The sequence below is a fragment of the Lithobates pipiens genome, unplaced genomic scaffold (genome assembly GCF_037356315.1).
Source record: "Lithobates pipiens isolate NorthernLeopardFrog02 unplaced genomic scaffold, aLitPip1_a1.2 Scaffold_13, whole genome shotgun sequence".
In the NCBI taxonomy this organism is placed as follows: Eukaryota; Metazoa; Chordata; class Amphibia; order Anura; family Ranidae; genus Lithobates; species Lithobates pipiens.
In genome coordinates this window covers 269,348,064-269,374,919 of record NW_027507718.1, presented here as the reverse complement: position 1 = coordinate 269,374,919, position 26,856 = coordinate 269,348,064, and the positions used below count along the sequence as shown (strand labels likewise).

The 26,856-nt window shown below is 46.4% G+C and overlaps 1 protein-coding gene across 2 annotated transcripts in view; it reads left to right on the top strand.

Moving 5' to 3' along the window:
* LOC143974844 (alcohol dehydrogenase 1-like) overlaps window positions 1–26,856 on the top strand; it is a 217,699-nt gene that overhangs the window by 49,133 nt on the left and 141,710 nt on the right. For both annotated transcript variants that reach the window (XM_077476601.1, XM_077476600.1), the window contains exons 2-3: window positions 7,012–7,113; window positions 16,054–16,195. In XM_077476601.1, the coding sequence (XP_077332727.1) occupies window positions 7,012–7,113; window positions 16,054–16,195 (244 nt within the window). The remainder of the gene's footprint in view (window positions 1–7,011; window positions 7,114–16,053; window positions 16,196–26,856) is intronic.

The window sequence follows — 26,856 nt, the reverse complement described above, 5'->3', positions numbered from 1 at the left end:
ATGGGACAATATAATTTTTTGCAAAGAAAGTTTGGTCAAGACCGTTCCTATTTGAGAGACACAAAAAACGTTTTGAATTGTTTATTGTTTTTTGTTTAGAATGTGGATTTGGTAGGAAAACAACATGTTCTTTTAGTAACAGCTGATGTAGCATCTTTGTATTCTATAATACAACATGATGATGCCCTTCTTGCATTGAATTGGACCCTCAGCCAAAGAGAAGACCTTCCTCATAGTCAAAAAATATTTCTCAGACACGCTCTCGACTTTTATCCCACAACTACTTCTGGTAAGGGGTGTTGCCATGGGCGTGAAATTCGTGCCCAGTATTGCAAATTTATTCATGGCAGAATGGGAAGACAAAGTTATTTTTAAAGAATAGCGAGCAGAGTTGATTTTTTTTATAAATGTGCTTTCGACTCAAACACCCAGCTCATCATTAATAATCATGTGAAATAAACGAATAGTCCACATAGTGTGATACTGTATATGAGTTTTACTATAACCCAAAACCCCCTTACAAGTTAAACGTACAAAAGTCAAGTTAATCTGAAGCAGTAATAAAGTGCTTTGTATTCACTAGGGCTGCAACTAACGATTATTTTCATAATCGATTAGTTGGCCGATTATTGTTTTGATTAATCGATTAATCGGTTAATAACCTTTAAAAAAAACAAAAGGGAATTTGGCAGCGATTAGCATTTTTACATATTTTTTTTGGGCAGATTAAAAGACACAAATTGTGTTATTACATGCTTTTATGCAGCTTCTCCATTGAAGTATATTGAACCAAAAAAACAAAAATAGCCCCATTTTGCGTTCAAAAAAAGTCCTTGTCTTTTCCAAATATGCAGCAGCTGAAAAAATCATGGATGTGAACGTGTCCCATAGGAAACCATGTAAATGAACTGTAGTGTGTTTCTGCAAACAGCACCAAAAAACACAGAGGTGTGACCCAGGCCTTTGCTCTTTGCTCTTTTTGTACTATAAAGGAATAATTTTAGTTTTTTTTAACCCCATTATGTTAGTGGCCGATTAATCGATTATGAAAATAGTAATCGATTAATTTCATAATCGATTAGTTGTCGGTTAATCGATTAGTTGTTTCGGCCCTAGTATTCACTCTTTCGGCCATTCGGCGAAGCCAGAACCTTGTGGGCCATTCGCGCCATATTCGTGTGGCGCTCACGGCCCACAATGCACTGCGCCATCGTAGTGCATTGCTGGCTGATGATTGGCCAAGCATGCACTGTGACCCGCAGGCTTGGCCAATCACAGCGCCGGCAGCGAGGAGAGCCATAATCCTGCCTGAGGCCAATTATAGCTCAGGGGGTTTAGTACACGCCCCACACTATATAAGACCGCCTGCACGGCGGCCTTGTGTAGTGTGTTGTAGGGTTCAGAGAGATAGGATAGGCAGGGACAATGTCTTCTTTTCTTGTGATTGAACTTAGCGCAGTTAGAGTTGGTGTATTTTGCCTCCTGCACAGTATACACCTGAAGCTACCCCCAATTGCTAGTGTTTTTCTGTTACTATACCCCAGGCAGCTGCAGCAGTTAGAGTTGGTGTATTGTGCCTCCTGCACAGTACACACCCGAAGCTACCCCCAATTGCTGGTGTTGTTCTGTTTCTATACCACAGGCATCTGCAGCAGTTACAGTCGGTGTATTGTGCCACCTGCACAGTACAAACCTGAAGCTACCCCCAATTGCTGGTGTTGTTCCGTTTCTATACCACAGGCATCTGGAGCCGTTACAGTCGGTGTATTGTGCCACCTGCACATTATACACCTGAAGCTATCCCCAATTGCTGGTGTTATTCTGTTTCTATACCACAGGCATCTGGAGCAGTTACAGTCGGTCTATTGTGCCACCTGCACAGTATACACCTGAAGCTACCCCCAATTGCTGGTGTTATTCTGTTTTTATACCACAGGCATCTGGAACAGTTACAGTCGGTGTATTGTGCTACCTGCACATTATACACCTGAAGCTACCCCCAATTGCTGGTGTTGTTCCGTTTCTATACCACAGGCATCTGGAGCAGTTACAGCCGGTGTATTGTGCCACCTGCACAGTATACACCTGAAGCTACCCCCAATTGCTGGTGTTCTCAACTCCCTGCTGGCCATTAGTATGTCTGGCCAACAAGGAGAGGCAGACAGTCACGAGTCAATAAAAGAAGGCAAGCAGGCTCTATTTTTAGAGGCAACAGTGCTGGTTGTGGACGCGGTGCATTGTCATCAGCACATGGCCATCGGACACGCTTGTCCTTATTTTCGCCAGCTGGACGCGTTGAGCCCCAACATGCCGAAGACTTGGTAGAGTGGATGACCAAGCCCTCCTCATCCTCTCTCACCCAGGCTCAGGGTACTGGCAAAGCAGCTGCCAACACATCCTCTTCCCTCGTCTCAATGTCATCAGTCACTCCTTCCCTAGACTCACCATGTCCTCCTGAGGAGTCCCCTGAACTGTTTGAGCACAGTGTTGGGTACATGCTCCAGGAGGATGCCCAGCGTTATTAAGGCTCTGATGACGATAACAGCTAGAGGAAGGTAGAAGCGGGAGCCCAGAGAGAGGGGATTCTCAAGAAGGACAGCAGTCTGGCAGTCATGTTCCACCAGCTGCAGCATACTGCCAGGTTTGCTCCAGTGATGAAGAGGGAGGGGATGGCGAGGTCACTGGCTCCACGTGGGTGCCTGATAGGAGAGGGGAGAAGAGGGAGGCACATCTCTAACAAGGCAGGATGCCCTCCGGGGGCCAGCTTAAGGGCAGCACACCGAATGAGTCACACCGCAGAGCTCCGCCTGTGCAGGGCGTTGCCTCTGCGCATTAATCAAAAAGTTCTTTGGTGTGGACCTTTTTTGAGACCAGTGCATCAGATCCCACCGCTGCTATTTGCAACATATGTCTCAAGCGTATCTTAGGTTGCCAAAACATCAGCAGGCACCACATGCTTGACCAGACATATGTTGACCTGCCATGCAGCTCGTTGGCAATCGTACCTTAAAGACCCACACCAAAGAGCAAAGCGGACCTCTCCTTGCTCCTTATTAGCTGGGATCTCCAACCCCACTATACCTTCAGTCCTCTCTGAAACCTGCACTGAGAGGAATGAAGGTGTAGAATTAGGTGTTTCACAGCCAAGTACTTGCGGGCACTCTGCTAGCAGTACATTGACATCTGATTGTACCAGGCAAATTCCCCTGCCCCAGCTGCTGGACCATTGAAAGAAGTTCACTCCCAGCCATCCACATTCCCAGCGGTTGAATGCTAGCTTGGCTAAATTGCTAGCACTTCAACTGCTGCCTTTTCAGTTGGTAGACTCTGCCCCTTTCCGTGAGTTTGTGCAAGGTGCGGTTCCTCAGTGGCAAGTTCCCAAACTCCACTTTTTCTCTTCTTCTTCCTCCATGGCCTCTTCCTGCGCTTTGTTCTCGGGAACCAGCGGTGCTCCGTAGGCGTTCAAGGGGCTACGCAAGTACGCAGTCAAAAAGATGCCATGCCGTGCTTGTGCTGGTGTGTTTGGGGGACAGGAGCCACACTGGGGCAGATATTTTGTCAGCTACGCAAGGGCAGGCCAAGAGGTGGTTGACGCCATGCCTGCTAAACCAGGAATGGGGGTTTGCGACAATGGCACCAACCTCTTCTCCGTCCTCCGACAGGGACAACTGACCCATGTGCCCTGTGTGGCTCACGTCCTTAACTTGGTGGTGCAACAGTTCTTGGGCAGGTACCTGGGCTTACAGGATGTCCTGAGGCAGGCCAGGAAAGTCTATGTTCATTTCCGCGGGTCATATAATGCCAGTGCTCGGCTGGCTGAGCTCCAAAAGGAATTGAACCTGCCCAAGAACCGCCTTATCTGTGACATGCCCACCAGGTGGAACTCTACATTGGTCATGCTGCAGAGGCTGCACATACAGCAGAGGGCCATCAATGAGTACCTGTGTGACTACAGCACCAGTACAGGGTCAGGGGAGCTTGTTTTTTTCACCACGCCAGTGGGGCATGATCAGGGATGCATGCACTGTCCTCTCACCATTTGAGGAGGCCACGAGGATGGTGAGAAGTGACAGTGCATGCATCAGTGACAATGTACCTTTTGTCCACCTGTTGGAGCATACGCTGCGTGGAATAATGGACAGGGCACTTGAGGCAGAACAGAGGTAGGAAGAGGAGGACTTCCTCGTCTCTCAAGCATCCTCTGGGACTGTGACATCATAATGAGCGGGGACATCATCCGGTGATGTCCCTATATAAGTCGCCGCACGCCGCGTCCCTGCCATTGTGACCGGAGACAGCGACAAGACAACATCTCCAGAAGAGAAGAACAGAAGAAGAGAAGAACAGAAGACGGCCACAGTGGCCACCTTCTTCTAGCTCTTTTACAAGCGGTGGCCCGGCAAGAAGAAGCGAAGAGGGAGACAAGACCCCCGAATTCGGAAGAAGAGGGTGGCGGCGGCGAAGAAGAAAGCCGGGCTCCTCGGCTAGTGAAAGAGCTAGCAAAAGAGCAGAAGATAGCGGAGGAGTCCAGCGAGAAGACCCCCGAAGACGGAAGAAGACCCCCGGAGCTGTGCAATAAACTATTTTAACCCTTGTGTGTTGTGTTTTTTTTGTTTACTTTTTTATACAGGTGAATGGGTAGGGGTACATTGTACCCCATACTCATTCACATAGGGTGGGGGGCCGGGATCCGGGGGCCCCCTTATTAAAGGGGGCTCACGGATTCCGATAAGCCCCCCGCCCGCAGACCCCGACAACCAACGGCCAGGGTTGTCGGGAAGAGGCCCTTGTCCTCATTAACATGGGGACAATGTGCTTTGGGGTGGGGGGGCACGACCAGGTGATGGGGCCAGCGACACCTCCTTCGCTGGCCCTGGTTACCTGGAGACGCGCTCAAAATGAGCAGACTTTTCTCTGCGTGTGTGGGCGAGTCCGTTCATTTCAAAAGTACGGCGGATAGTCCGGTGGACCTAGTACGCCTTGTTAGTCCGCCGCAAAAGTACCGTGTGTGGGCGGGTAGCTCGTTCGGAAAGTCCAGCGGACAGTCCGGCGGAAAGTCCGCCGGATAGTCAGCTATGTGTGTATGCGGCATTAGTGTATGATAAGTGCAAACGTGACTAGTGCAAAAAATATGCCGCACAGTAATGACAATAATCATTAGCAAAATAAATCAGTCCATAATAAGTGAAAAGACCATAGGTGAAGTAAATAAATCCATCCAGAAAGTCCAGTGCATATGTAAACAGATAGGAGGATCCGTCTCTAGCAGCACCCTCACAGACAAGCCTTTTACCAGATTTGCAGGACCATAAATTACATTGGTCAAACAAGCAAAGCTGCTAGGTATCCAAGGAGGGAGAGCGGCCGTTAATGGATCACAAGCCTCATATGGTGAATTGAAATAGTCCTAAAAAGAACTATGGTGAAGCCCATCAAAAATGCAAAGTGTTTTTTTTTTTTTTTAATTAGCAACAATTACCTCAATACAGCATATAAAGTGCAGATGAAAAGTGCAGTAGGCTGTTGGTTCATGTAATACCAGCATACTACAACAGAGGGTCAGAGACTGCTGGCGTACTACAGTAGAGGGTCAGAGACTGCTGGCATACTACAGTAGAGGGTCAGAGACTGCTGGCGTACTACAGTAGGCAGTCAGAGACTGCTGGTGTACTACAGTAGAGGGTCAGAGACTACTGGCGTACTACAGTAGAGGGTCAGAGACTGCTGGCGTACTAAAGTAGAGGGTCAGAGATTGCTGGTGTACTACAGTAGAGGGTCAGAGACTGCTGGCGGACTACCGTAGAGGGCCAGAGACTACTGGCGTACTAAAGTAGAGGGTCAGAGACTGCTGGCGTACTACAGTAGAGGGTCAGAGACTGCTGGCGGACTACAGCAGAGGGTCAGAGACTGCTGGTGTACTACAGTAGAGGGTCAGAGACTGCTGGCGTACTACAGTAGAGGGTCAGAAACTGCTGGCGTACTACAGTAGAGGGTCAGAGACTGCTGGTGTACTACAGTAGAGGGTCAGAGACTACTGGCGTACTACAGTAGAGGGTCAGAGACTGCTGGCGTACTACAGTAGAGGGTCAGAGACTGCTGGCGTACTACAGTAGAGGGTCAGAGACTGCTGGCGGACTACCGTAGAGGGCCAGAGACTACTGGCGTACTACAGTAGAGGGTCAGAGACTGCTGGCGTACTACAGTAGAGGGTCAGAGACTGCTGGCGTACTACAGTAGAGGGTCAGAGACTGCTGGCGGACTACAGTAGAGGGCCAGAGACTGCTGGCGTACTACAGCAGAGGGTCAGAGACTGCTGGCGTACTACAGTAGAGGGCCGGAGACTGCTGGTGTACTACAGTAGAGGGTCAGAGACTGCTGGCGGACTACCGTAGAGGGCTAGAGACTACTGGCGTACTACAGTAGAGGGTCAGAGACTGCTGGCGTACTACAGTAGAGGGTCAGAGACTGCTGGCGGACTACAGTAGAGGGCCAGAGACTGCTGGCGTACTACAGCAGAGGGTCAGAGACTGCTGGCGTACTACAGTAGAGGGTCAGAGACTGCTAGTGGACTACAGTAGAGGGTCAGAGACTGCTGGCGGATTACAGTAGAGGGCCAGAGACTGCTGGCGTACTAGGTGTGCGCGCCTTCCATTTCTGTTTTTCTTGTAGTTTCTTTCGGATTACTTTTTATGTGCACTTTACAAGTGTAATTGCTCTCTTTTTTTATTAGTAAATGTGAATGTGGTGAAGCTTCATTTTGTAAAGAATACCCAATCAGGTGCAAGGTAAAAAAAAAAAAAAAAAAATTTCTTGTGCGTTATTAGATGATGGAAATCAGCAGAGCTTTAGCACATTTACTAAGAGTTGAGCCTATTTTTTTTTAGTAAATCAGCCCTATAATGTTTACAATCTGTCCTTGACATTCAAAAAGTTTGACATATATCAAAATCTATTTACCTATGCCTTCTGCTGTTAACTGCATTTATTTATGGTTATATTACAATTTTCCAGGTTATCAAATGCAAGGCTGCTGTATTGTTGGAGCCAAACAAACCTCTTAGCATTGAAGAAATTGAAGTTGCCCCACCAAAGGCTCATGAAGTCCGGATAAAGGTAATATATATATATATATATTTTTGGAGGGAGGGGTCAATTAGTTTGAGATGTTAGCATGTTATATATTTGATGCTCAGAATTTTGAAATGGACAATTTAGCACATTTAAAAAATGTCTTATGAAATTGAGGTTTTATAAACACTGTAGCCCTGCGGCTGGATTAAAATGTTATGAAACACAACACCAAAAATGTAATATATTGCAATTTACTAATCATTAGATGTGGTGGCTGCATTGGGTTTTATTTTTAAGACTTTCCCTCTGTTTTTAACTGGTAATCTGGCCAGTAACACACCTGCACTCTGGATGAATGAGCACAGAGGACACATTTGGACAGCAGCGTTCTTGGTCTGGAGGGAGGGGAGTGTAAGATGTGCTAGCAGATTAAAATACACTAACAAATAGAAGCCAAACTTCAGCTAGCACTTTATAAACAGCTATAGCAAGCAGTTCATTTTCCTTTTGGGATAAAGATTTTCCATGAATAAATAAAGGCTGATCACTGTAAACACCCTGACAGTGTTAAAGAGGAAGTAAACCCTGATGGGTTTACTTCCTCTTTGATTCCCTGCAAAGGTAAAGCATAATGGACTACTATGCATCACATAGTAGTCCATTATGTGTCACTTACCTGACACAGGAGCCAGCGATGTCACCACTGTCCCCTTGTGTAAGGAGCATCCATCTTCTTGGTGGGTCTCGCTGCTCCGGCGCTGTCATTCGGCATATCGCCGTTAGCAGCGGCGTGCTCAGTGCGCCTGCGCGCCGCTGTCTACGGCGCATGCGCCATAGACAGCGGTGCCTGTCTTTTGGCAAATATCTCCTAAACCGTGCAGGTGTAGGAAATATTTCTTGGACCTACAGGTAAGCCTTAATGTAGGCTTAAGTGTAGGTCAAAGTGGTTTGTATGGGTTTACAACCACTTTAAATGGTTTGTTTTCAGTCTAAGCCCTTGTACACATGGTTGGAGATTCCGACAACCAAATCCGTCTGAGTAATTTTGACAGATTAATTCAGGAAGAGGTCCAGAAGTGATGTTGCCTACACACGGTCGGACTAAGTTGTCGGAAAATCCGATTGTACATAACGTGATGACGTGAAGGACGGGACTATGTTCAGGCTAGTAGTCAATAGCTTTGGTCTAGGAATTTGATCTGAGCATGCGTGGCACTTTGTCCGTCAGATTAGGCTACACATGATCGGAGTATGTCCGATAGGAGCATTTTGAAAAGTTGGAAAAGTTGGTCCGGTCGGATATTCCGACGGTAACAGTCCAATGCAGACCACACACAGTCGGAATATCCAACAAGACGGTCCGATAGGAAACATTCCGTCGGAATCTCCGACCGTGTGTACAAGGGCTTAGACAGTGCTGCTTGGTGTACCATATAAAAATGAAACAATCCCTATTTCATCAATCAATATGTGAAAAAATCAATAAATCAAATACTGTAAATAAAAAATATCTCTGTGCAAATTATATATTTACATATATTTACATATGTGTTTTTAAACAAAATAAGGTCAGTGAGCATTAAGGCCCCTTTCACACCGAGGCGCTTTGCAGACGCTAGAGTGCTAAAAATAGCGCCTGCAAAGCGTCCTCAAACAGCCTCTGCTCGGGCTTCCACACGGGAGCGGTGCGCTTGCAGGATGCTGAAAAATGTCCTGAAAGCCTCATCTTTGGAGTCGCTAAAACAACGGTAAAGCGCCACTAAATACCGCCAGCGCGCCCAGCGTCTCAGTGTGAAAGTAGCCTTAAGGATGAGCTGAACACCCCCCGGTTCCGTTCACACCAGAACCTGCAAACCGACCTAAACTTCGTGTGAACTTTAGAACCCTATTAAAGTCTATGGGACTCGAACGTTCAAAATCAAAAGTGCTAATTTTAAAGGCTAATATGCAAGTTATTGCCCTAAAAAGTGTTTGAGGACCTGGGTCCTGCCCCAGGGGACATGTATCAATGCAAAAAAAAAGTTTTAAAAATGGCCGTTTTTTCGGGAGCAGTGACCCCAAAGCATCCTCCCAATGTTGAGGGCATGTGGCCTGGTATGGTTCAGGAGGGGGCGCCCGCTCTCTTTTCCTGTGGCCTGCCAGGTGTCGTGCTCGGATAAAGGGTCTGGTATGGATTTTTGGGGGGAACTACGCGCCATTTTTTTTTATTTGGCATTGAGTTCCCCTTAAAATCCATACCAGACCTGAAGGGTCTGGTATGGATATTTGGGGGGAACCCCACGTCATTTTTTTTTTATTTGATGCGGGGTTCCCCCTAATATCCATACCAGACCTGAAGGACCTGGTAATTGAATTTGGGGGCCCATCTGCAGCTTTCCATTTACTTCTCCCATGTGCTCTTAAATGACCCCAATGTGTTGCAGGCATTTAGGTGTGACTTGCCTCTCATTCACTCCACCGTTCCGCAATCCAGCAAGAATTAGTGAGTTAGCAGGAGATGTGCCAGTGATCCCAAACTAGCCAGTGATGCCATGCTTATTCTATCACCTCTGTAGTGCACTGGAATCTCTCCCACTTCTGTCAAATACAGATGATTACTGCCCTGAAACCATAATTTAATCTGTCTATACATGTGACACTGTGCAGGAAGTTCCTCTACTGTCTTGAGTTTCAAATAATTTTCTGGACTCGTGTGTGATTTGTGAGGTTTCTTCCAGATGTACAACAACTTGAGAATGTTAAGTCATAGTTGAGATTTCCTGAGCAACCGAGCCAAGCCGAGCGCCAAGCCAAATGCAGAGCCAAGCGCCAAGCTGAGTCTAATGCTGAGCCAAGCCGAACGCCAAGCTGAGTGCGGAGCCGAGCACAGAGCCGAGTTGAGATGACGGCTTGGTGATTTCTGGCGGCACTCGTCCCCCTCCTTCCCCTCCGAGATACGCTGTCGGCGTATAAAATGCACCCACGATTTTCCCCCTATTTTTAGGGGGAAAAGGTGCGTGTTATATGCTGATAAATAAGGTACTTATATTGTCTTTTAATAAAATAAGGTTTTGAACTCAATGGAAATTTCTCTTTCCTTTCTTGTTGGGTTCTTTGCTTGAATGAGAATTCAGGATATACAGGTGATAAATGGATGAAGTCTGCCGAAGCCTGGAGGAGATTGGATTGAGGGAGTGTATAAGGCTGATAATAACAACTCTCATTGGTGAGGTGCTAATGTGGACATGTGGAGGCCACAAGAGGTGCACTTTGCAATGGAAGACTGTTTGAAATATTAAAGATACAGACATTTTTTTTTTTTAGAACTTTATTGGTACACTCTGAATTTGAAACCCGGGACACTTTAATATTGATAATTTCAGCTGTTAATGCACTTCAACTTTGAAAGTACGGGACACTTTATTTATTTCAATGCATTTTTACATGAATTTTGTTATTTATATAATACTATATGAATTTTGTACACATACTGTATATTGGTGTAATTTGAACAGATATAATATTTAGTTTATTTGGTTTTTTTTTCACATTTTGATTGACAACATAGGGTGTGTTTAATTTTTATTTGGCACACATAGCAGCACGGTCTAAGATTGAAAACCTACATTTGAAGTGTATTAGTTACACTTTTATGATAGCAGCTGCACACTAATGGAATGGTAGTCTGGTGCCACAGATTTATTAGATTAGTGTTAAATGGTTTGTCTCATCCCTGTAACTCCAAGAGAGCTTGTTCTTTTGAGTGAAAAACAGACTGGCTGGATCACCAGATTAAAATAGAATGAAAGTCTACAAATAAAACAAATGCAGCCATCACTTCTAAGCCCCTGTACACACGGTCGGACATTCTGCCAACCAAATCCGTTGGATTTTGTCCGACGGATTTTGTCAGACGGATTGTATCCGAAACTGTTACATACACACGGTCGGACCAAGTTGTCGGAAAATCCGATCGTTCAGAACGTGATGACGTTATTTCATTACGACTGGACTACGTTCAGGCTAGTAGCCAATAGCTTTGGTGTAGGAATTTGATCTGAGCATGCGTGGCACTTTGTCCGATCGGAATTCTCTACATATGAACGGAGTATGTCCGATCGGACCAGTTTGTCGGAAAATATTTCCAACAAGTTGGAAAATTGGGTCCGACGGATATTCCGATGGAATCAGTCCGATGCATACCACACACAGTCGGGTTATCCGACAACATGGTCCGATAGGACACATTCCGACGGATTCTCCGACCGTGTGTACAAGGGCTTAGAAATACGTTTCTGGGTAGGTGTGGTGCGGCACAGTCCAGTTGCAGAGAACAGAACTGCATTGAAATTGTAGTTCAGTAATGCACAACAAGCCCAGAAGGAAGGCAACCTGACTGGGGACATTCACAGGATGCACAGTGATGCTTAGCAACTGTAGGCCTGGTCAGTCTGTAGCTAAGTGGTGAGGCTTCCATGAAAGGATGGCATGCCCCTGAACTTTCCCTACTCCTCCAGAACCTCTCCATGAAACTAAGCACTTTCCCTGCCAGAAGGGTGACCAGTCCATACTCTATACACATGCAAAATGCACAAAACTGGGAGCCAGGGTCTTAAACAGACTCTACCTGACCCAAAATGGCTGCCAAAATCACATGGGATGCCAGCATCCAATCTGATGCTGCCTCTCTGTGATCGAGGAGATCATAGAGGAGTGAGGCTCCTCTCAACTTACTCCTTCAGCTGCATTGCTCCTTCGGATGAGTGCCACTTGCCTACAAGCTGCAATAAAATAAATGTTTACTTTCTGTAATAGAGCATATCTGTAGTGGAGTGTCCTTTTACTCACCATGCTCAGATGTGGGCACAGGCATTTTAACTCCAATTCCTATGCTTCCCTGGATTCTTGGATGTGCCCAGGAAGAATCCTTAACATTATTTCTCAACAGCTCAGAGGGGCCCCACCTGATGAGGCAGAGGTAGCTGGGCAAGTAACCTGCAGCCAGATAAGCAGCCTACCAATTGTCAGAACCTGCATTCAGGCAGCCAGGAAGGAGTCTACAAGCATGCGGCTACCCCTGACTTCACAGTCATGTATGTATCACACCCCTTGTAAGAGCTGCTGAGTTAGGGTTCCCCACTGCTGCACAGCCAGTCACTTAGCATTTTCTTCATTTGCTCCAATTCAGAAAAAGCAGTCCTTTGCTTGTTTTTTGTATTTTTTTTATTAGGAGATGATAACTTTGATCGGGTGGGGGAATTATGAGATGCTCAATTTGAAAATGTTCAGACAGAACAAAGGGGACAACTTCCTTCCTATTTACGCTTTGTCTTTTTCCAATTTACATCTTCTTCTTCCTTCCTCCTGCACAAACTTGATTCCTTTGTACAGCACCTGCTGCTCACTCTTGGTGGCTTTCTAGTTCAGCAAAAGCCCATTACAGGCAGGAATTTTCAGCTCCTTGACAAAAGTAGCACAAATGGAGTGAACATTATAACATTTGTACTTTTGCTTCCCTGTGGCCATTGATCCCAGTTCCCCTCACCTGCAGAATGCTAGCCCACCTGACTGTCACCGGCCACGCCTGGTTGCTCCTCCTCCCAGTCCTGCTCGACTGGCACACACACATGGAGATTCCCTAGGGCAAGAGTAGGTGAAGACTTGGCACACAACAGTATTCAAGAGAGCACTGTTACAGTTGACAGTCTCTCCCCTTGTCTTGTCCTTGCATCGTACTGGTCTACTCACTATCTCTACTGCTCCTTCCCATTGCCTCTCCAGCATCACTCCCTCCAACTGCCTTCTGTGGTGGGATCCTTCCAGGCCAGCCTTTCTGAGCTCCAGCCCAAGGTAAACCTCACTCAATATGAGGTCCCTCAAGGTCACTGACAGCTTCCCTCAGGACTACTTTTCCATCTTCCTCCTGAATTCCCCTGCTGGCATGACCCATGTCTATTTATGGGCTATCCCAGTTCCCTGCCAGGCCCACTCCTGGGGATTGGCTGCATTCAAACAAATTTTCAAGGTAGCTCCTCCCCACATCCACCCACTAGTTCCAGAACATTCTCCAACTTTCCAAATACCAGGGGGAGGCACCAGAGTACTGCCAGGATGAATCATCCAGCCCTGACCTCTAAGAACCCTGACCAAGATTCAGTGACTCAGATTTACCCCTGGGCCAGAAAAATGCTTTTCCCCACACTCACTTCTAGTAGCACACACTAGGGCAGTGATGGCGAACCTTGGCACCCCAGATGTTTTGGAACTACATTTCCCATGATGCTCTTGCACTCTGCAGTGTACTGGAGCATCATGGGAAATGTAGTTCCAAAACATCTGGGGTGCCAAGGTTCGCCATCACTGCACTAGGGTTTTAGATCTTGATCTTTGCGCAATAAAGTGAATTTGTACTTAACTCTATATGAAACAGAAAATGTCACAACTCAAGTCCATAAAAAGCCTTTCCTATGTCCCGTGTAAGAATATATTCACTTTTTTGTTTTATTTACTTTGATTATCAACTTGGATCCAGAGAGTTGCCTACCTATTACTGTAAGTTTTGCCCACCCAATGAACTCCTGTCCAGTGGGAGTACCTTGCTGTAAAAAAGGAGCTTTCATTGGAGATGAAGTTCGTAGGCAGGTGCAGCTAAGCAGGAAAGGTGGACCGGGTTTATTCTTCAATATATCTCCTCTATAGCCCAGTAAAAGTAAACTTAGAATGGGCACATAGGAGGCTTTTCTGGACAGGAGACGAATGTGGTTTTAAAACCAAAAATAAACATATTATATTACAGCTGACAAGTTTCTTTATTTTCACATGGCGATCTGGTCAGTAAGTCTGTTGTTTTTCAAAAGAGCATGCTCTTCTGCAGATGTTGCAGTTAGATTTATGAGACAAAGCATTTACCACCGACAGAGGTATTTACAAAGATCCGTTTTTATTTATTTACTGTATGTAAAACCTTTATCCCAAAACGAAAAAAAAAAAATGATGCAACTGCTTATAAAGTGGTAGCTGGAGTTTGGCTTCAATTTGTTAGTGTATTTTATTCTGCTAGTACATCGGACATTCCCCTCCCTCCGTCCAGACTGAGAATGCTGCTGTCAAAATGTGCCCCTTCTTTGTGCTCATTGATCCAAAGTGCAGGTGTGTTACTGGCCAGATTACCAAATAAAAACGGGGGGGGGGGGGGGGGGGGGTGGGGGGGAGACTAAAAAGAAAACAAATGCAGCTACTACAGCTAATTATTGGTGGGTGAGCTGCAATGTATCACATTGTTGGTTTTGGGTTTAGCTTTATGTAATGACTCCTAGGCTCGAATGTGATGCGATTTTGGCACAATTTTCAGTGCAATTATGTAGTGTGACTTTGATTCAACTTTGATGCAACTTTCCAAAATTGAACCATGCTTAATTGCAATGATGTGAACTGGCACCATTGATAATAATGTATTTTTCCTTGCCATACGACTCTGTGTCACTCATTTTGTATCAGAAATCACATTAGTATAAACGGAGCCTTATGCCGCGTACACACGATTGTGATTCTCATCGAAAAAGCTATGATGGTTTTTCCAACGGAATTCAGCTCAACTTGACTTGCATACACACGGTCACACAAAAGTTCACTGAACTTTCGACCGTCAAGAACGCGGTGACGTACAACACTACTACGATCCCAGAAAATTAAGTTCAATGCTTCCGAGCATGCGTCGAATTGTTTCCAAGCATGCGTAGGAATTTTGTGCATCAGAATTGCTACAGACGATCGGAATTTCCGATTGAAACTTTTTCCGTCTGAAAAATAGAGAATCTGCTCTCAAACATTTGCTGGGCAGAAATTCGGCCAGCAAAATTCCGATAGAGCATACACACGGTCGCATTTTTTTTCTGACGAAAAGCTCTCATCAGTCTTTTGCTGGCCGAATTTCCAAACGTGTGTAAGTGGCATCAGGTGGCATTTTTACAGGGGTCCAATTTTACATTAAAGCACACCTAAATGGAGACAGGCATGGGATCTTATTCAGGCAGAAGCCTTTATTAACTAAACTGGGCACTGCTCAGAACTGGCAGATGTGATCTAAACGAAGATTGGCACTCCTAAACACTCCCTGTGGCTCTTTTTTTAGGAGGAAATAGCTAAAGACTGGGATAGTTTAGGTCTGCCTTAAGATAGATAAAACAATAACACTTCAGTATAGACTAATATTTACAGCCTTCTGAAAGACACATGCCTAATTTGAGCAAAGAACACTGGGGTTTATTTACTAAAGGCAAATCCACTTTGCACTACAATTGCACTTGAAAGTTCAGTCGCTGTAGATCCGAAGGGGACATGCAAGAGAAATAAAATAATAAAAACAGCATTTTTGCTTGTACATGATTGGATGATACAATCAGCAGAGCTTCCCCTCATTTCAGATTTTCCCCTCGGATCTAAAGTGCCTGCACTTCCAAGTGCACTTGTAGTGCAAAGTGGATTTACCGTTAGTAAATCAACCCCATTGTTAAAAACCAATAAGATAAAATATATACTATACTATATACTATACTATATATTTCACCACAGTTGTCATTTACAGCATTAAGCAGTGATGCCCAGCTGACAGCATGGGCACATGGCTTTACTCCCAAATTTCAGCAATGGTGGAGGTGAGCAACTCAAGAGACTACAGGGTAACATATGCTATTTGTTCCAAAGCATTAGTAGTAATCCTAACTACAGGTTAATTGTTAATTGGCAAATTACTAAACAATACTTACTGATGTTCATATGATTGAGTATTATAGCAACCATAATCAGACACACAGGACATTTTCTATTCTTCCAAGCAAAAGAAAAAAATCTAAGGCTAAAACATGGCCCTTAGGATGAATCTGGCACTGCACTTCATAATCTGCCATATTGTCTACTACTGGTTGAAACGATAACATGCAGAGAAGCCAGTTTCTATGTCTACATGCTTTACATTTAATATCTCATTGTTTTATTTGTATTTAGATTGTAGCTACTGGAATCTGTCGATCAGATGACCATGTGATAGAAGGACATGTAAAACCAATTCAATTTCCAATTATTTTAGGCCATGAAGGTGCTGGAATAGTTGAAAGTATTGGTGAAGGAGTAACTACAGTTAAACCAGGTAGGCAATTTTTTTTCATAAATGGAAGTTTGCCTGCATTATAGGTAGGGGTGTATTTATAATAAGGATATTGTGAGCCTGTGCCCAGGGAAATAGGATAAAGGGCAACACCAAAGTGCAACATTTACATTATGTAGTAGATGGTTTTCTACTAGTGTGTAAGAATGCAAATATTTTTATGCCTTATTCATTTCATGTTATATATTTGTAGCCTTGGCTGGTGGCTCCTTTATGTTGCAGGACCCACACAGCCTAAGCCTTCTCACTGCCACACCTCAGCTTGCCTATCCTCCTCAGCCAATGCCTTACAGGTTGCAGAGAAGAGGGGGGAAGGGGGGACTTTGACTGGACGCATCAGTTACTGAGCAAAGCCCTGCCCACAGATCAGAGGCACTAGAACCTTCAGGGCCCCGGTGCAGGAAACCATAAAGGCCCGACCTCTATGTATCAGTGGCCATCACCACCATCACTGATGCCATCCCTATCCACCCCACTCAGTCAATCAGTCTTTCCAATCAGTGCCACCTGTCAGTTCCAATCAGTGCCACCTGTCAGTGCCAGTGTTTCCAATCAGTGCCTCCTAATATCAGTGCCAACCAATGCCACCTATTAGTGCCAAGCATTGTTCCAAATCAGTGTCACCTACCAGTGCCAATCAGTGCCAGTGCTTCCAATCAGTGCCCATTAGTGCCACCTATCAGTGCCCATCAGTGCTGCCAATCAATGTCCATCAGTGCCACCTATCAGTGCTCATCAGTGCTATCAGCATTGCTGTATGATGATTGGCCAAAGCATGCACCTGACCTGCATGCTTTGTCGAATCCCAGTGCCCTCTGCTAAGAGAGCCATAATTGGCCAAAGACAGGGTGCCTTTGGCCAATCATGGTTTAGGGGGACTAAGCCCATGCCCCACACTATATAAGGCTGCTTACACGACGGCCGTGTGTAGTGTTGTTGGTGTGGATGGAGAGATAGCTTGATTTAAATTAAGCAGGCAGGTTATTCAGTTAGTGGCAGTGTATTTGATTTATATATATATATACTCTGCATCCACTATACCTCCAGTCCTCTCAAAAACCTGCACTGAGAGGAATGAAGGTATAGCAATAGGTGTCCCAAGTACTTGCAACCAATCTGCTAGCAGTACACCACCATTTTAGCAGGCAAATTTCCCTACTCCAGTTGCTAAATTGTAAAAAGAAATTTAGTCCCAGCCATCCACATGCTCAGCTCACTGCAATGAATGCCTTTTCAGCTGGTAGACTCTGCCCCCTTTCATGAATATGTGGAATGTGCTATACCTCAGTGGCAGGTTCCAAAACGCCATTTTCTTTTCACATAAGGCCCTTTAGGCTCTCTACCGGCATGTGGAAGGCAATTTTTTGGCCTTGTTGGACAGGGGGTCAGCAGTAAGGAGAATATTACCACTGACTCATGGTCCAGCAGGCATGGGCAGGGACGTTACCTTTCCTTCACGGTGCACTGGGTAACTCTGCTGGCAGCTGGGAAGGATGCAGGACAGGGTTCAGTATTGTTGGAGCTTTTTCCACCACCACACCTCCAAAATGCTAGTGGTGATTCTGCCACAGCTCTCTTCTCCACCACCTCTTCCTCGATGGCCTCTTTGTTCTCTTAACCAGCCGTGCTCCGTAAGGGGCTACACAAGCAGTCAGGCAAAAATATGCCATGGGGTGCTAGATTTATTCTGCTTAGGGGACAGGAGCCACACTGGGGCAGAGATTCTGTCAGATCTGCAGGGGCAGGCTAAGAGGTGGTTGACGCCACTCCAGCTTCAGCCAGGAATGGTTTTATGCGACAATGGCACCAACCTTCTCTCCGCCCTTCGAAAGGAACACTTGACCTATGTTCCATGTTTGGCACACATCTCAAATTTGGTGCCATAGAGGTTCTTGAGCAGGTACCCAGTCTTACAGGTTCTCCTGAGGCAGGCCAGAAAAGTCGGTGGTCATTTCTGCCAGTCATACAATGCCAGTACTTGGCTGGCTGACATGCAAAGGGAATGCCATCTGCCCACCAATCGCCCCATTTGTGAGATGTCCACCAGGTGGAACTCAATGTTAGCAATGCTGTAGCAGCTGCACATGCAGCAGAGGGCCATCAATGAGTACCTGTATGAGTATGGCACCAGTAAAGGGTCAAGAGAGTGTGGCTTCTTTTCACCATGCCAGTGGCTACTGATCAAGAATGCATGCACTGTCCTTTTACCATTTAAGGAGGCCTCAAGGATGGTGAGCAGCGACAATGCATGCATCAGTGACACTGTCCCTCTAGTTTTCCTGTTGTAGCATGCGTTTCATAGAATAATGGAAAGGGCAGGGCACTAGAGGCAGAACAGCGGGAGGAAGAGGAGGACTTTGTTACCTCTCAAGGTCCCCTTTATCCAGATAGTATTCCTGAGGGCACACAGGAAGAAGAGGAGGAGGAGGATGATTGTGTCAGCATGGGCGTGGAGGATAACACTCAGCAGCTGTCTTTAAGGGATGGTTTTCAGTCCCCAGAAACCCAAGGAGTTGTACGTGGCTGGGAGGAGGTTGTTACGGATCATGTGATCCTTAGCGACCCAGAAGACTCAGAATCAAATGCCTCTACAAACTTACGCTGCATGGCCTGCCTGAATCTGCAAAGCCTGTGAAAGGACCCTAGGATTTGTGGTATCAAGGAGAGGGATCATTGCTGGCTGGCAACCCTTCTTGATCCACGTTACAAGGGTAAGGTTTTAGAACTCATCCTGCCTTCGCAGAGGGAGCAGAGCATAGGATATAACATCTTCAGGAGGTCTTGAAGAAAGGTTTGTGCAACACATTTCTAGACCCTGGGAGGTTACAATTTCTTGGTCCTGGACAACATGTTGCTGAGGCTTTGTTCAGTCAGAGGAAGAGCGGTGGAGAAGGTAGCTGACTGACCAATGCCTTTAAACAATTCTTCAGTCCTCAGCCCCAAGGTCTGATTGGTTCAAGCAACCATCGGCAGCGTTTGCATTACATGGTGCAGGAATAGTGCTTTATAGTAGTGCCTATCAGTGCCAACTATTGTTGCCTGTCAGTGCTGCCAATCAGTGCACTGAGTGCAGGGATGGGGAGATGAACTCAGCAGCCATGCACATTGTCCATGGGGGGGGCTAGCCTTTTGGGGCACAACTGAAATCTGTTGATGTTTATTAATTCCACATGCCGATCTTTACTATAATAGGTAATCACCACACTACTATTTACGATAAACTACTGTAGGAAAAATAAAAAAAGTGTCAGTAACAGGCTTGCTGCTAAGCACTGTTATGTGTTCCCACACCACAAAATAAAAGTGCAGCGCTAACTTACTGATCAATAACAATAATGGTGGAATGCTCTAATACATGGAAATCTCAATAGGCTTCAATATTACAGCAATACCGGTCTCTGATACGTAACTTCACATATAATACACATTAGACTGAAAATAAGACATACCGTATAAACCAAAACTTAGCAGGGATGGTGGAATCCCCTCCTACAGATATTGGCTATAAAAAAATGTCTTCATCAGTTTAGACCAATATATATTCTGCTACATATTTTTGGTTAAAAAAAATGGCAACAAGCGTATATTGATTGGTTTGCGTAAAAGTTATAGTGTCTACAAAATAGGGAATAGATTTATGGCATTTGTAATCTGATTTTCTGATAAATTAAATTTTAGTTATCATTATATAAAATAATTAATGTGGGGGCCTTTTGGTGGGCGTGATTTTTTTTGGGGGGGGGGGGCAGCACTTCATTCTTGGGCCCAGACAGCACAATGTCTTGGGCTGGCCCTGGGTTCAGCGAAAAAGGAAGTCACACAGCATTGAAAATTTGAGCTGTGCTAAACTGGCATCCCCATATCCTCCATCGCAAGACAACCCCAATTCCAGTACAAATTCTCCCCCACCCAATTCCACCTCTCCAAATCCAATTCTCCCTTTCCAGTACAACAAATCCCCCAAATTTCTTCTTCCAGCACCCCCCCCTTTACCATAATCACCCCCCCCCCCATCACTCTTCTAGCACAGATCTTCCTCCCATTTCTGACACTAATCCATATCCCCCATCCCAGCACAAAACCTTCTTCCCTGCTTCAAATCCCCCCAAATACATTATTCCAGCTAAAATCCTCTCCCCACTTATAGCACAGATTCTCTCCCCCAAGTCCTCCATTCCAGAACAACGCCTCCACCATCCTGAGATAAATCACCCCCCCCCCCCCCCCTCCCATTCTTCCCAGCACAAATACTCTTTCCCCCAAATCCCCCATTCCAGCACAAGACCTCTGCCCAGTTCTGTCATAAATCTTCCCACCCAAATCCCCTCTCCCAGTACAAAACCTCCCTCCCAAACACAAATCATCTCCTGTCTTATACAAACTAATCAACAATACTTCCCAACTGTGGGACCTTCCTTAGCCCCCGTACACACAGTCGGACATTCCGATGGAAAATCGGACCTTGTTGTCGAATAATCCGACCATGTGTGGGCTCTATTGGACTTTTTCTGTCGGAATGTCCGACCAACAAAGTTTGAGAGCGGGATATAACATTTTCCGACAACATGATCCAATCGGAGAGAGTGTAGAGAATTCCGATCGGACAAAGTGCCACGCATGCTCAGATCAAATTAGGAGACCAAAGCTATTGGCTACTAGCCCGAACGTATTCCCGTCGTAACAAACTAACGTCATCACGTTCCGACGATCGGATTTTCCAACAACTTTGTCCGACCGTGTGTATGCAACATCAGGGCCAATTCACACCAGTGTGAGTACGAAAAACCCTCGTTCTGGGTGTGTTTCTTGCACTGCATTCAAAACGCACTGCAGTTGCGATCTGCAGTGGGTGCAGTGGCGGAACTACCACCATAGCGACCCGTGCGGTCGCTACGGGGCCCGCAGCTGAGGAGGGCCCGGTGAGTGGGCGGCAGGTGAGCCGCCGAGCTCCCTGTCCGCTCGGCGCTCGTACAGTCACACTGACTGTACGAGCGGACACAGCCAGGTGACTCGGCGGCGGCGGGGGGTTGTTGGGGAAGCTGCGGGGAGGCTTAGTGGGTGGCCAATCAGCGGGTGGCGGGGCAGAGAGATGACATCATCTCTCACCGCCCGGCGCCCGCCCTGCAAACTGCCAGCTCCGCTCTCACTCACTGTGCAGGCAGCAGAGATTACATCCTCTCTCTGCTGCCTGACTCAGACTGGCAAACAGAGCGACTTTAACAGGAAAGTGACAATCCGCAATGTGTGACAGGTGACATGGCAAATGGACAATCCACAATGGATGGCAGGTGACATGGCAAGTGGAAAATCCGCAATGTGTGGCAGGTGACATGGCAAATGGACAATCCGCAATGGATGGCAGGTGACATGGCAAGTGGAAAATCCGCAATGTGTGGCAGGTGACGTGGCAAGTGGACAATCTGCAATGTGTAGCATGTGACGTGGCAAGGGGGCAATCTGAAACTTGTGGCATGTGACGTGGCAAGGGGACAATCTGAAACTTGTGGCAGGTGACGTGGCAAATGGACAATCCGCAATGTGTGGTAGGTGACGTGGCGAGTGAACAATCCGCAATGTGTGGCAGGTCACGTGGCAAGTGGACAAACCGCAATGGGTGGCAGGTGACATGGCAAATGGACAATCCGCAGTGGGTGGCAGGTAACGTGGCAAATGGACAAACCGCAATGGGTGGCAGGTGACGTGGCAAATGGACAATCCACAATGTGTGGCAGGTGACGTGGCAAGTGGACAATCCGCAATGTGTGGCAGGTGACGTGGCAAGTGGACAATCCGCAATGTGTGGCAGGTGACGTGGCAAGTGGACAATCTGAAACTTGTGGCAGGTAACGTGGTAAATGGACAATCCGCAATAGGTGGCAGGTGACGTGGCAAGTGAACAATCCGCAATGTGTGGCAGGTCACGTGGCAAGTGGACAAACCGCAATGGGTGGCAGGTGACGTGGCAAATGGACAATCCGCAATGGGTGGCAGGTGACGTGGCAAATGAACAATCCACAATGTATGGCAGGTGACGTGGCAAGTGGACAATCCACAATGAGTGGCAGGTGACATGGCAAGTGGACAATTTGTAATGTGTGGCAAGTGACAATCTGCAACTTGTGGCAAGTGGACAATCTGAAATGAGTGGCAGGTGATGTGGCAAGTGGACAATCCACAATGGGTGGCAGGTCACGTGGCAAGTGGACAATCCGCAATGTGTGGCAGGTGACGTGGCAAGTGGACAATCTGCAATGTGTGGCAGGTGACGTGGAAAGTGGACGATTTGCAATGTGTGGCAGGTCACGTGGCAAGTGGACAATCCACAATGGGTGGCAGGTGGACAATCCGCAACTTGTGACAAGTGACAATCTGCATCTGGTGGCAGGTGACACACTCGAGGCTCCCACTGATTCTGCATTATGGTGAGTTGAACTATTTAATTTTCTATAACAATGCAATAATAGAAATAATGTGTTTCAATCATCCTGACAGCATAACACAAATGGTGCCGTGATAATTGAAGCGCCAACATCAGCCATTGCCCCAATAAATTGCCCCCATAAAAGTATTTTCTATCAGTGCCCCTCCCGAGACTAGAATCTGGATCCGCCCCTGGGTGGGGGGGGGCCCATACAACATTTTGCTATGGGGCCCTGTGATTTCTAGTTACGCCCCTGAGTGGGTGTCAATGTTAACTTAACCACTTGCCGACCGCCTCACGCCGATGTACGTCGGCAGAATGGCACAGGCAGGCATAATCACATACATGTACGTGATTTGCCTCCCGCGGGTCGGGGGCCCGATCGGGCCCCCGCCCGGTGCCTGCGGCGGTCGGTTTTCGTTCGGGAGCGATCCCGGACGAGGGGACGGCCATTCATTCATGGCCACCCCCTCGCGATCGCTCCCGACGAATGGAAATCCCCGGTGACATCACTTCCTCTCCTGTAATGTAAACACAGGAGAGGAAGTGATGTATTCTCTCCTCCGTGTCGGTATTTTTCGTTCCGACACGGAGGAGAGCGGATCAGTGAGTTGCACCAACACATCCCACACACAGTAGAACATGCCAGGCACACTCACACCCCCCCTTTACCCCCCGATCACCCCCCCAATTACCCCTGCCCCCCAGTCACAGTGACACCAATGTCATTTTTTTTTTTTTTTGCATTGGTGTCATTTGTGACTGTAATAACTGTTAGGGCAGTTAGGGTTAGCCCCCTTTAGTTCTAATGTACCCCCCTAACCCCCCCAATAAAGGTTTAACCCCGTGATCACCCCCCGTCGCCAGTGTCACTAAGGCTGGGTTCACATTGCAGCGGTTTATGAGAACGAATGTGATTCGCACCGCACTGCAGTGCAAATCACATCCGATCTCTGTGCGATTCGAGTTCAGCCATTCGCCGCACCCGCCGCACCCGCCACACCCGCCGCACCCGCCGCAAATTCGCACGGGACCCTTTTTTTGGCCCGCAGCAGAATCGGATCGCATGGGTGTTCACACCATGCGATCCGAGTTTGCAGATCGCACTGCGATATGCGAACTGATCTGGGGGTGTCAGTAACATTTCACTGACACTCCCAGCAGTTCGCATAGGGCAGTGTGAACTGCCGCCGGGAGGCATGCGATGCGGGAACCCGCCGCGGATTCGCGGCGTTTCCGCATCGCTCCAGTGTGAACCCAGCCTAATAAGCGATCATTTTTCTGATCGCCGTATTAGTGTCACAGGTGACGCTAGTTAGGCAGGTAGGTATTTAGGTTCGCCGCAGCTTTTTATAGCGCTAGGGACCCCCATATACTACCGCATAAAGCCCCCTGATTGCCCCCTAGTTAACCCTTTCACCAGTGATCACCATATAACTGTTACAGGTGACGCTGGTTGGTTAGTTATTTTTTTATAGTTTCAGGGCACCCGCCATTTATTACCTAATAAAGGTTTAACCCCCTGATCACCCGGCAGGTGTCATTTGTGACTAATAACTGTTAGGGCAGTTAGGGTTAGCCCCCTTTAGTTCTAAGGTACCCCCCTAACCCCCCCAATAAAGGTTTAACCCCGTGATCACCCCCCGTCGCCAGTGTCACTAAGGCTGGGTTCACATTGCAGCGGTTTATGAGAACGGATGTGATTCGCACCGCACTGCAGTGCAAATCACATCCGATCTCTGTGCGATTCGAGTTCAGCTATACAGATAGTATGGCTGAATTCGTGTCGCACCCGCCGCACCCGCCGCAAACTCGCACGGGACCCTTTTTTTGGTCCGCAGCAGAATCGGATCGCATGGGTGTTCACACCATGCGATCCAAGTTTGCAGATCGCACTGCGATATGCGAACTGATCTGGGGGTGTCATTAACATTTCACTGACACTCCCAGCAGTTCGCATAGGGCAGTGTGAACTGCCGCCGGGAGGCATGCGATGCGGGAACCCGCCGCGCATTCGTGGCGTTCCCGCATCGCTCCAGTGTGAACCCAGCCTAATAAGCGATCGTTTTTCTGATCGCTGTATTAGTGTCACAGGTGACGCTAGTTAGGCAGGTAGGTATTTAGGTTCGCCGCAGCTTTTTATAGCGCCAGGGACCCCCATATACTACCGCATAAAGCCCCCTGATTGCCCCCTAGTTAACCCTTTCACCAGTGATCACCATATAACTGTTACAGGTGACGCTGGTTGGTTAGTTATTTTTTTATAGTTTCAGGGCACCCGCCATTTATTACCTAGTCTCACTAGTGTACCCCTAAATTTAGGGGTGTCTACTTTCTAAAATGGGGTCATTTGGGGGGGGGGGTTTGTGCCATCTTGGCATTTTATGGCCTTCAAAACTGTAACGCCCTTAGAAAGCCTGAAGGCGGTGCTTGGTTTTTGGGGCCCCGTACGCGGCTAGGCTCCCAAAAAGTCCCACATATGTGGTATCCCCGTACTCAGGAGAAGCAGCAGAATTTAATTTGGGGTGTCATTTCACATATGCCCATGGCATGCGTGAGCAATATATCATTTAGTGACAACTTTGTGAAAAAAAAAAAAAGTTTGTAATTTTCCCGCAACTTGTGGCAAAATATAAAATATTCCATGGACTCAACATGCCTCTCAGCAAATAGCTTGGGGTGTCTACTTTCTAAAATGGGGTCATTTGTGGGGGTTTTGTGCCATCTTGGCATTTTATGGCCTTCAAAACTGTAATAGGTAGTGAGAAGTGAACTCAAAAAATTACGCCCTTAGAAAGCCTGAAGGCGGTGCTTGGTTTTCGGGGCCCCGTACGCGGCTAGGCTCCCAAAAAGTCCCACATATGTGGTATCCCCGTACTCAGGAGAAGCAGCAGAATTTATTTTGGGGTGTCATTTCACATATGCCCATGGCATGCATGAGCAATATATCATTTAGTGACAACTTTGTGAAAAAAAAAAAAAAAAAAAAAAAAGTTTGTAATTTTCCCGCAACTTGTGGCAAAATATAAAATATTCCATGGACTCAACATGCCTCTCAGCAAATAGCTTGGGGTGTCTACTTTCTAAAATGGGGTCATTTGTGGGGGTTTTGTGCCATCTTGGCATTTTATGGCCTTCAAAACTGTAATAGGTAGTGAGAAGTGAACTCAAAAAATTACGCCCTTAGAAAGCCTGAAGGCGGTGCTTGGTTTTCGGGGCCCCGTACGCGGCTAGGCTCCCAAAAAGTCCCACATATGTGGTATCCCCGTACTCAGGAGAAGCAGCAGAATTTATTTTGGGGTGTCATTTCACATATGCCCATGGCATGCATGAGCAATATATCATTTAGTGACAACTTTGTGAAAAAAAAAAAAAAAAAAAAAAAGTTTGTAATTTTCCCGCAACTTGTGGCAAAATATAAAATATTCCATGGACTCAACATGCCTCTCAGCAAATAGCTTGGGGTGTCTACTTTCTAAAATGGGGTCATTTGTGGGGGTTTTGTGCCATCTTGGCATTTTATGGCCTTCAAAACTGTAATAGGTAGTGAGGCGTGAAATCAAAAATTTACGCCCTTAGAAAGCCTGAAGGCGGTGCTTGGTTTTCGGGGCCCTGTACGCGGCTAGGCTCCCAAAAAGTCCCACATATGTGGTATCCCCGTACTCAGGAGAAGCAGCAGAATTTATTTTGGGGTGTCATTTCACATACGCCCATAGCATGTGTGAGCAATATATCATTTAGTGACAACTTTGTGTAAAAAAAAAAAAAAAATTTTTTTTTTGTCATTATTCAATCGCTTGAGGCAAAAAAATAAAATATTCAATGGGCTCAACATGCCTCTTATCAATTTCCTTAGGGGGTCTACTTTCCAAAATGGGGTCATTTGGGGGGGTTTTGTACTGCCCTGTCATTTTAGCACCTCAAGAAATGAGATAGGCAGTCGTAAACTAAAAGCTGCGTAAATTCCAGAAAACGTACCTTAGTTTGTAGATGTGACAACTTTTGCGCAAACCAATAAATATACAATTATTGACTTTTTTTTTACCAAAGACATGTGGCTGAATACATTTTGGCCTAAATGTATGACTAAAATTGAGTTTATTGGATTTTTCTAATAACAAAAAGTAGAAAATATCATTTTTTTTCAAAATTTGCGGTCTTTTTACGTTTATATCGCAAAAAATAAAAATCGCAGAGGCAATCAAATACCATCAAAAGAAAG